A 10,121-nucleotide genomic window follows, 5' to 3' on the forward strand; every position below is an offset into this window, starting at 1 on the left:
TATAGGTTCCACCATGTGCGAAGCTTAAGCTTCTGAATGGCAGCCTCCTCCTCCCTCCCCTCCATCGAGCAGGGCCTTTGCATTTGAACTGTTCATCGGACAGTCCTAGCAACGGAGTTTACAGAAGGCACTGAGTTCTAAAGAACAAATATACTTTTTCCTCTTTTAATGTGTTTAATCAAAGCAATGGTCTGTGTAAATGAATTCAGCTGCTGTATACTAGGAACTGCTTTCTATTTCTGCTTGGACATAATAAAGGCATTTTATGCACCTAGCTTAATTACTTTGGATCCATTAATTTGGAGTGGGTGGAGCGGGAGGGGGGGAGAGTAGTGGTGGAGAGCCTACATTATTAGGATTAAAATAGGACTGGATCTTTCTGATTCATTACCTTGAAAATCAATACATATTACTTTTCTTTCCCAGTTGGGATAACCACATTACGCAGAGTGCCTGATAGGAAAGAAAACGTTCATTCATCGAGAGCATTAGCTAAAGACAGATTTAAAGGGCAGTGTCTCTCATAAGATAGCAGTGACTATTAATGTACATTGATTTGAAGTATGGAATGCAGTGGGATCAGGGGGGAGAGGGAGGTCAGGATAACTTTGATTGCCTTAGACACACTCTCTTCTTCGAAAGATTTATTCGAAGTTTTTCTTCATCTGAAACGGCCTACATGGCTTCACAGAAATCCTCAGGCTGTCTCTGCTTCTCCCTCCCACCTCCAATGCCTTCACATTTTAAGCAATTTAACAAGGGTTATTCCATCACCACTGTTCCAGAGAAAAGTCACCTAGTTGCTGCTGATCGACAGCAGAAAGGATAAGAGAACAATTAAACTTAATTCATGGAATCGACTGCTACATCCCCAAAGTTTTTTGCCCAATGAAATCCTGACACAGTTCGGTAATGCCCTGGACATCATCATACCTGTCATATGTAGCTTATTTTCAATAGTTTTGAGGATACAGCACCCTAAAGCAGTGGTGGCCAAACTTGGCCCTCCAGCTGTTTTGGGACTACAACTCCCATCCTTAGCTAACAGGACCAGTGGTCAGGGATGATGGGACTTGTAGTCCCAAAACAGCTGGAGGGCCAAGTTTGGCCACCACTGGCCTAAAGGAAGCAGAGTTTACAAAAAAAAAAAAAAAAAGAGGGAATGGGGTGCCACCCAACAGAATGAAAGATAACAGGTGGTGAACCTGCAGCCCACCCTTCCATAAAGAAATGTTAACTGTTTGTGACCTCATGCTAGAAAAACTTTTGGGCATCTTGATTGACAGGCCTTGTTCACAGACTTAAATTATTAGATGACTGTTACATGCAGTTTCATTTCAAATGCTAGGGTTCCTACTACTGGAGAAAGCCTTGGGCATCCCACATGCAAAATTTCTTTAGACAGTGATTTATACCAAATTAATAATATCAGTGATCACTCCTCTTAACTGAATCATCTTTTGTTAAGCTTCTGTCCTTGTTGCTACACCTTCAATCATTGCTTCCATTTGGTTATTATAATATGAAGGGTAGTGGTTTTTTGGGGGAGGGTAGACTGTTAAAACTACTGCATGTAGCAGATCCAGAATTGTGGCATATACCCAATAGCATTAAGAGGTGCATACAGAAAGGGAAACATGGGACTAAACTAGAATATTCAAACTCCTCCCATTTCAGTTTAGCACAAGGTGAGTTCAGTTTTAATTAAAGTAGGATGTATTTTTATGGCATGCTATTTCACTATTGGCAACTGCTGTGAATTAACAAGTCTGAACCGAATAAGATGATGGAAACTCACATTTTCAGTTTTCACCCTATGATGGGGGTGAGAATCTTTTCAGCTATGGAAGCAAGAAGGAAGACATTCCTTACCCACAAGATAAAAGGACTGGAAAAGCTGGGCAAAGGCTGCAATCTATGCATTTTCCTAAGAGCAAGTTCAACTAAACAGTGAAAAAAAATTTAAAGACTGCAATGTAGAGAACAGGACAATATCACAATGTTAGAAGCTTCAGGCTGTATTTTCTTTTAAGCTTTTATTCAAACATGATTACAAAAGGTTACGGGATGAAGTCATTGCTCGAAGTCAACAAAGCCCATCTCACTGGCAGAAAAAAGAGCAACTTATTTGTAACATATTTGTGTTTTGAAAAACAATTTCATGGGCTAAAATGGCAGTACCTGGTGCACTCATTTTTGTTATTTTATGAAGGAACCATAATCTGTGTTTCCGTGCTGTTTTCTCGTAAAAAATAGTTTCTCATGTTTTCAAGCTAGAAAAAAGCAACACCTCTCTATCCAGGCTGCTGAGTATGGCTGGAAGGACTGACCCATTCAAACAATTCTGTCTACTTGGAACCTGTAGACAGCAAAGCAATCAATCCAGACGAAGCGCTGATGGACAGGATGTAGTTTCTGATAAAGCGGCATGTTAAGGATGAAAGCCCAAACACTCAGGGTGGTTAAGTGTATCTCCCAATGCTCACTACCATCACAAATGCTACAAAAATAGGATGTTGCATAAATAGGGATCTATCATCTCAAGTCCAAGAACTATGCCCAGTACTATGCATCCCATCCCAGAAGCAAGAGACCTGTGAGATAGCTGAGTTGGTAGGGTGCGAGACTTTAATCTCAGGGTCATGGGTTTGAGCCTTGCGCTGGGCAAAAAAGATCCCTGCATTGCAGATCGCTGGACTAGATGACCCCCCCCTCCAAGTGCAGTTCTATGATTCTATATAAGTAAAGGAGCTTGTGATCAAAGGACTAGCTAGCAACTGCCATTGGAGAGGGAAGCACGAATTCCTATGCCCCACAAATAACCCAGAGATGCATTTTAAATAAAAGGACACATTCTACTCATGTAAAAACACGCTGATTCCTGGACCGTCTGTGGGCTGGATTGAGAAGACGATTGGGCGGCATCCGGCCCATGGGCCTTAGGTTGCCTACCCCTGCCCTAGACAGCCACCCTCCAGTAAAATAAGCTGTTGCCCTGGTACCTATAGCCCAGTCCTATGGAACAGCTGAGGAATGTGCCACTGTGGCTGGAAAGCAATGCTACCTGGTGCCAGGAAACCTGTCAATTGACCCCCATGTAAAGTGCAGCTAGTTAGAAAGCCCCACAGGAAGCCACATCTGAAGTAACCTACCCTGAGCATAAGGCCTATGCACAACTCATTTGTACTGTGCAGGACCTTGGCACAAACAACAGTACTTGTGCCCAAGGGGAAACACTGACCCCCTTGATACTGGCGTGTTAGAGGGGTGTTAGAGATTACCCCCTGGAGCGGGTCCAATTGCAACCATGTGCAGATCTCTGGGTGCCAGGTTGGCGACTGACATCTCCATCTGGCTGGCCTCTCCAGGTTTCTTAAGCAGGTAAGCAGAAGAGTTTATCTATTGCATTTATAGCCCACCTTTTTTTCCAAAGAGTACATGGTTCACCCGCTCCTCAGTTAATCCCTACAACAACCCTGTGAGGTAGGCTAAGAGGCTGTGACTGGCCCATGGTCACCCAGTGAACTTCATGACCCGAGTGAGGATTTGAACCCTCATCTCCCAAGTCCTAGTCTGACACTCTAACCATCAAACCACACTGGATTCCTAGAGTACTTCTGTTACAGGACAGCTCTATAAATTAAGTAGGTAAATAAATATGGGGAAAGTAAATGTAACTTAGAGAAGGATCCGAAATTCAGTATTTTCCTTGAAGCTTTAATCTGTTTTGTTTTGTTCTGTTTTGTTTTACTGTATTTGATGTTTTAAGACGTTACAAACCACTTTGAAATTTTCTCTTAAAAATATAAAGGAAAAAAAATAAAATGAATATAGAAATAAAATGAGTAATAGTGATAATAATAAATTTCCTTGACGAACTAATTGTGCCTAGACATTCTACTGTGGCAACTGTAACCAGGGTTTAACGTGCCATTTGGCAATTGGTTTATATATCTGAGTTTAGAATGAGTATCAATAATGCCACAAAAGCTTCCCCACATCAACAGAGGCTTCTTTCTGTTTGTGGGTTACTGGTGGCCGTGCAAAAGGGAGGAAATATTTCCAGAAAATGACATATGGCAGTTGCCATTAAAAGCATTTTTTTATTTTTAGAATGCCTACATTTCCAGAGGGTGGGAGAATCCTAAGGAGGACTGGAAACTTTTACACAGATTAAGAACCTGAATGTCCCAAGTACCTCCGCTTCAGTAACATTCAGTTAGCTGAATGTTTCAAGCAATTTAGGCATATTCAGTTAGCTGGTCACTGTAATAAAATTGTGTCACAATAGTGTCCATATATTCTGTTCTGTTCTATTACTGGTAGGACTATTTGCTTTGTCCTCATGGTGCCCTGGAACTATTTGCTCTACAGTTGTGGTAGCATGTGCAAAGTTGTCTGTTCTTGCTACAACTGTATCCATAATGTTTCTGGTTTCTTTGAATTACAGGCCCTGAAACTATATCCCTTGAGAGTACAGTGGTACCTCTGGTTACGAACTTAATTCGTTCCGGAGGTCTGTTCTTAACCTGAAACCGCTCTTAACCTGAGGTACCACTTTAGGTAATGGGCCTCCCGCCACCGTGTGATTTCTGTTCTCATCCTGAAGCAAAGTTCTTAACCCGAGGTACTATTTTTGGGTTAGCGGAGTCTGTAACCTGAAGCGTCTGTAACCTGAAGCGCCTGTAACCTGAGGTACCACAGTACAGCTACTGCACCTGACTTATGCAACCCATCTATCTCGAAGTACTTGAAATTTTTTGGAAGGAAAGGATACACGGTGGGATTGAAGTTCTTCAACAAAAAAAAGGAAGCTATGATGACCAAGACCAGGAAGAGTGTATTGTTGTAGAAGATGGAGAATGTGGTTGCTTCGTAGTCTGCTACTTCGTTCTTCTTCCACAAAATTCTGCAGAGGCAAAAGCAGCAATTTCAATTTCAAGCAATTTAGGCATATTTTTTTCCACTGACAAATGACCTAGATGCTAAATTCCAGTTTCTGGGAAAAGGATATTTTATTTAAGAGTCAAAAGGAGTACAGTGAAGGCACCTGCCAGCTGTCAATAGGCAAACAGGGTTTGGGGTTTGTTTGTTTTTGAAACACAGTAATGAGCGCCAAACTTCCATTAGATTTCCAAAAGCAGTTTTTACACTGTGTGAAAGATTGCATAAAATGTTGGAATTATCATGTATGGATGCATCAGGAGAAAGGTAAAAAAATTGCTATCTGAATGTAGCCTTTGTTTCCAACTATTAGAGATCTTTTTTTTTAAAAAAAAAAAAGCACATAACTCAAACTTAATAAAGCAAGATTGAATCTCCTGCTATGAAATAGTAACTTAATGAAGAATTAGAAGCTTAGGTTGGGAAGTTACTGCCAAGTATTCAATCTAGCACCACTGAAGAGCTTTTTAAAGCATTTCTAATGCATCAAGTTATATAGTCAAGTAGGGTTGAAAACAAAGAGAAAACAAACGGTCAAAACAAACAGAAAACCACAGAAATAAATCCCTCTTTATGAACAGAGGGGTGCAATTCTGGCTGCCTGCAAACAAAGCTGTACAATGCATTTGACCGTCACCTCTCATCTTTCTCCTTGCGTGACATCTTCCTATTGTCTGCTTCAGAGAGCTTTCGAGTTACTTCTTTGGAAACGGCATCTTCCCTCTTCTGGGCTACTCTGAAAGAGAAAGCATTTTACATTCCAGATTTTTTGGGGGAGGGGGGAGGTATCAGAATAAATTCAAGGATACTAGGCATTTCATAAAATTCCCTCCGCACATGACCCTGAAAGTGCCATTAGGTATGCACTGGAATGTGATGTGAAAGACCCACTGACCATATTGTGGAGCCACAAGGCCAGCAAGCCCCATCTCAACTGTTCCAATCACAGGGTTGTAACCAATGTTAATGGGTTCACTGAAAAGAATAGCCAAGACTAACTTAGGCCCATTGATGTTTGTAGGTTTACTCCAAATATAACTGTTAGATACAACACAGAGTTCACTGATGGAGAAACAAACAGTTGGAACCATCTAACTAGGAGCAGGATGCATGAATATTTACTAGGGTCTAAGTCAGGATGGTCTAACCTGCAGCCCACCAGGTGTTTTTGGCAGCCCTCGGCAATGTTCAAGATAAAAAAAAACCTTAAAGCCTTATTTTTTGTGTCATGCATTCTTAACGAAAGTGCATACATCTGTTTGAGTATTAAATCCATTTAATAATTAAATCTATTAATTGTGAATTTAATTGTATATATTTAATTATATATTAATTGTTTCTATTAAATCTATTGTGAACACTTTAATTTACAATAGTATATACAATAGTATATAGAAATAGTATATAGTATATATAGCATATACTATAGTATATAGTATATAGTATATACAATAGTATATAATATACAATAGTATATAGAAACGTTAATTCAGTGTGTGGCCTGTGGGTTCTGTGTACTATTGCAGCCCACTTGGTACAAAAAGTTGGACCACCCTGGTCTTTCTTCCAAAGAAGACATCCATTCAAAATATTTTTGTCCAAAATTAAAGGTCATGTAAAGCTATGATATTAACTTTAACGGATAACGGATATTGCCTAGTTCTGGAACTGTCTTGCTTCATAGACCCTCCAAAGACCATCTCCAAAAATACAGCAAGGCTGATCTGAATTGGTTTTTAGTAGCCAGGGTGATGTAGTCTGAGGGGATATCACAAGATGTTTGCTAGCTCCCATGCATTTTCCCCATAAACACAACCCACCCCAAGCATCCTAAATATAAACGAACTGTCCAAATGCTTACTTGTGCTTAAGAACAAACTTTACGTTCTTGTAGGCAAAAGCCACCAGATATGTACTGACAAGGGTCATAACGCTGTAGAGAACAGCCGACTGAACAAGATCCATGTGCCATATTCGCCAGTAGAGCCCTAAGGACAAAACATTGTGCAGGTGGTTAAGATTTTTGAAGTCTCCACAGTAAGTGGCACAGCAGGCCGGACATCAATACCTCAACACATAAATGACTTGATTTCTTCAAGACGTTATCAACTAGATATACTGTCTTATTGTTAAAGCTTCCTTCTTCATTCAAAAGAATGGCCACAGCTCAGCACTAGAGCATCTGCTTTACACGCAGAACGTGTCTCCAGTTTTAACCCCTGGAAAGCCACTGCCAGTCAGTTTAGTTAGATGGACCAACGGGCCCACCTCTATAATAAGACAGCTTACTCATGTGATTAGCTGAACAATTTATCTCCAGTTTACATACTGTTTTGGCTAATCTTTCTATTCTACCTTCTACCACATAGGTCTTCCTTTGCCTGAACAGCACCGTGCAAAATAATAAAGGAAAGGGAATATCTGAAAGGAAAGAAATAAGTCATCTTTGGACTGACCCAACAAGTAACAGAATGCCACACTCACAAGGATGAATAGCTTCAGAAGCATTGCGTGAAACTGATTTCAAGCACATTTGCCTTTTCTTTTCATTTTACTAACTAGTCAACGAACATGATAAATCCCATCAAAGGTGTAGCAATGCCACCTAGTGGTCTATTCTTCTTACTAGTTTTTGAAACCTTTCGTTCTTCAAATCCTTAAAACACACGCAGACCCTAGAAACTTGACTTAGGGCTTTCCACACTTCCACTTGTCCTGTGCCTAGAAAACATGGGTTTGGGCAGTTTTAGGTTTGTCTAGTGCTTTCTAGGCACAGGTCTGTGGTTTTGCCTTTGCCTGGCCACTTTTCCCCAGGAAACCCACGCAGAACAACAATCCACAGGAAACTCAGTTTCTGTTGTCCCCCCAGTTTTGTTAATTTGTCTCACATCAGCACATTATCCCCTTTAGTGAGGATCAGTGATATTCAGGCACTGCTATAATCTTGCATAGAGCCTGAAGTATATATTACAAGCTGTTACTTTTTTTTGCCTCACTCAATCTATACCAAAGTGGATAATATGAACCACATAACAATATTTGCATATTCTCTTTGTGGTATTCAAAAAAAGACATATTTTAACAACAACAACAACAGTATTTCTTATATCCCACTGTGATATGTGTCCACAGTGAATAACAGCTTTGAGGTTAAGAGAAGGCCAGAAACCACCCTAAAGAGGAAGAGGAAATACCATTTTAAGCTTAAGAACATGTACAGCTGGAATATATGCAGATTCAAGTTACAAGAAAAGAGCTTCCAACTAAACATCAGGAAGAAATTTCTAACAGTAATTTCAGCTTCTTCGACAAACTCCCATTGTTCTAGGCACATTTTTGCGACAGGGAATTTCATTAGCCTGAGCAGTTTCTGAGCTCTGGGTGCAGATTAAAACTGCAGAGTGGAAGGAAAGGAGGACCTTTTTCTGCCTTCCCACTTCCAGCTACTCTCCAGAGACTGAAGAAGAGACCCTCTTAAAAATATTAGGGGGGTGGACAGGGGAAGGACTGGACCATGTGAAAAATGAACGTAATATTTTAGCTGCCATTCATTCATTTCCAGCTTTGTATTCTTGTTATTTTTTTAAAAAAGTGCATTGTGGCGCCCATATCCTAGGTTTAAGGCGCCATTTAGCTCTTAGCTTTCCTATCTCCATTGCTAACAGTGGGTGAGGCACACCTTCCTTGGGAGGTTTTTAGGCAGAAGTTGAATAGCCTCATATGAAATGGATGCTTTAAGTTGAGATTCCTGCATTGCAGTAAGGGGGGGTTAGGCTAGATGACCCCTGGAGGGGATCCCTTCCATTTCTGCACTTCCGTGATTCTAGGCAGTGAGAGATTTTACTTTCTTGGGCTCCATGATCACTGCAGATGGTGACAGCAGTCACGAAATTAAAAGACGCCTGCTTCTTGGGAGAAAAGCAATGACAAACCTAGACAGCATCTTAAAAAGCAGAGACATCACCTTGCTGACAAAGGTCCGTATAGTTAAAGCCATGGTTTCCCCAGTAGTAATGTATGGAAGTGAGAGCTGGACCATAAGAAGACTGATCGCCGAAGAATTGATGCTTTTGAATTATGGTGCTGGAGGAGACTCTTGAGAGTCCCATGGACTGCAAAAAGATCACACTTATCCATCCTTAAAGAAATCAGCCCTGAGTGCTCACTGCAAGGACAGATCCTGAAGTTGAGGCTCCAATACTTTGGCCACCTCATGAGAAGAGAAGACACCTTAGAAAAGACCCTGATGTTGGGGAAGATTGAGGGCACAAGGAGAAGGGGACGACAGAGGATGAGATGGTTGGACAGTATTCTCAAAGCTACTAACATGAGTTTGGCCAAACTGCGGGAGGCAGTGGAGGATAGGCGTGCCTGGGTGCTCTGGTCCATGGGGTCACGAAGAGTCGGACACGACTGAACAACTGAACAACAACAACAAGGTCGTCAGGGCCTCTCTAGCTGTGGCTCCTGCACTGCAGCAGAGGGTTGGGCTGGATGACCTTCGGGGGTCCCCTTCGAACACCGAATACATAAGGCCTTCCCTATCCGGATTCGCCCGAAGACCGCGCCCCGGGAGGAGCCTCCCCCGCTGCTGACAGAGCAGCTCTTCCAGGGGGGAGAGAGAGAGACGTGGCAACCCAACCCTTCCTCACTCACAGATGGGGATGGCAGAGACGATGAACGCGTTGCCGAAGAAGAGCGCCGACGACTTGGCCGACAAGTTACGGCTGAAATCCTGCAGGAGAAGCTCCTCCTCGGACTGCTGCCGGGCCCCGCCGCTGCTGCCGCCGCTGCCGCCCTTGGGAGCCATCGCCGCCTCCTTCTGCCTCTCGAGCTCGAAAGGAAGAACGGGACTGACTCCGCGCGGCTGCCGTACTCGCCCACGAAAGCACACGCGGCGCAACGGCCTGGGAGGCGGGACTTCCGCCGACCAACGGCCGCTCTCCTCACTGAGTACTTCCGCTGCCGCCTGTCAGTTCCACATCCCCAACCGCCGCCGCCCCGTTTCTCTCGATAGAATTATTATCTCTACCGCGGAGCTACGAGTGTTAGGATAATAGCAGAGAGTTAGTCAGTGTAGCATTAAAAAAAAAAAAGTTATAAGCAAGAAGAATTGGGCCAAGCAGCCTCTAAAACATCCGGGTCATCAGGATTCGGCTGACGTGTCCTTTGCTTGG

General features: G+C 42.4%; 1 protein-coding gene across 1 annotated transcript; it reads right to left on the bottom strand.

Annotated features, from left to right (window-relative positions):
• Positions 1-2,017: 2,017 nt before the first annotated feature.
• SSR3 (signal sequence receptor subunit 3) lies at positions 2,018-9,913 on the bottom strand. Its single transcript, XM_033150494.1, has 5 exons — positions 9,601-9,913; positions 6,806-6,932; positions 5,582-5,680; positions 4,778-4,909; positions 2,018-2,415 (listed from the first exon to the last, which is right to left on the bottom strand). The coding sequence occupies exons 1-5, from the start codon at positions 9,752-9,754 to the stop codon at positions 2,349-2,351; spliced, it is 579 nt and encodes a 192-aa protein (XP_033006385.1). The 5' UTR covers positions 9,755-9,913; the 3' UTR covers positions 2,018-2,348.
• Positions 9,914-10,121: the final 208 nt, after the last annotated feature.

Source organism: Lacerta agilis, chromosome 5, assembly GCF_009819535.1.
Source record: "Lacerta agilis isolate rLacAgi1 chromosome 5, rLacAgi1.pri, whole genome shotgun sequence".
Lineage (NCBI taxonomy): Eukaryota > Metazoa > Chordata > Lepidosauria > Squamata > Lacertidae > Lacerta > Lacerta agilis.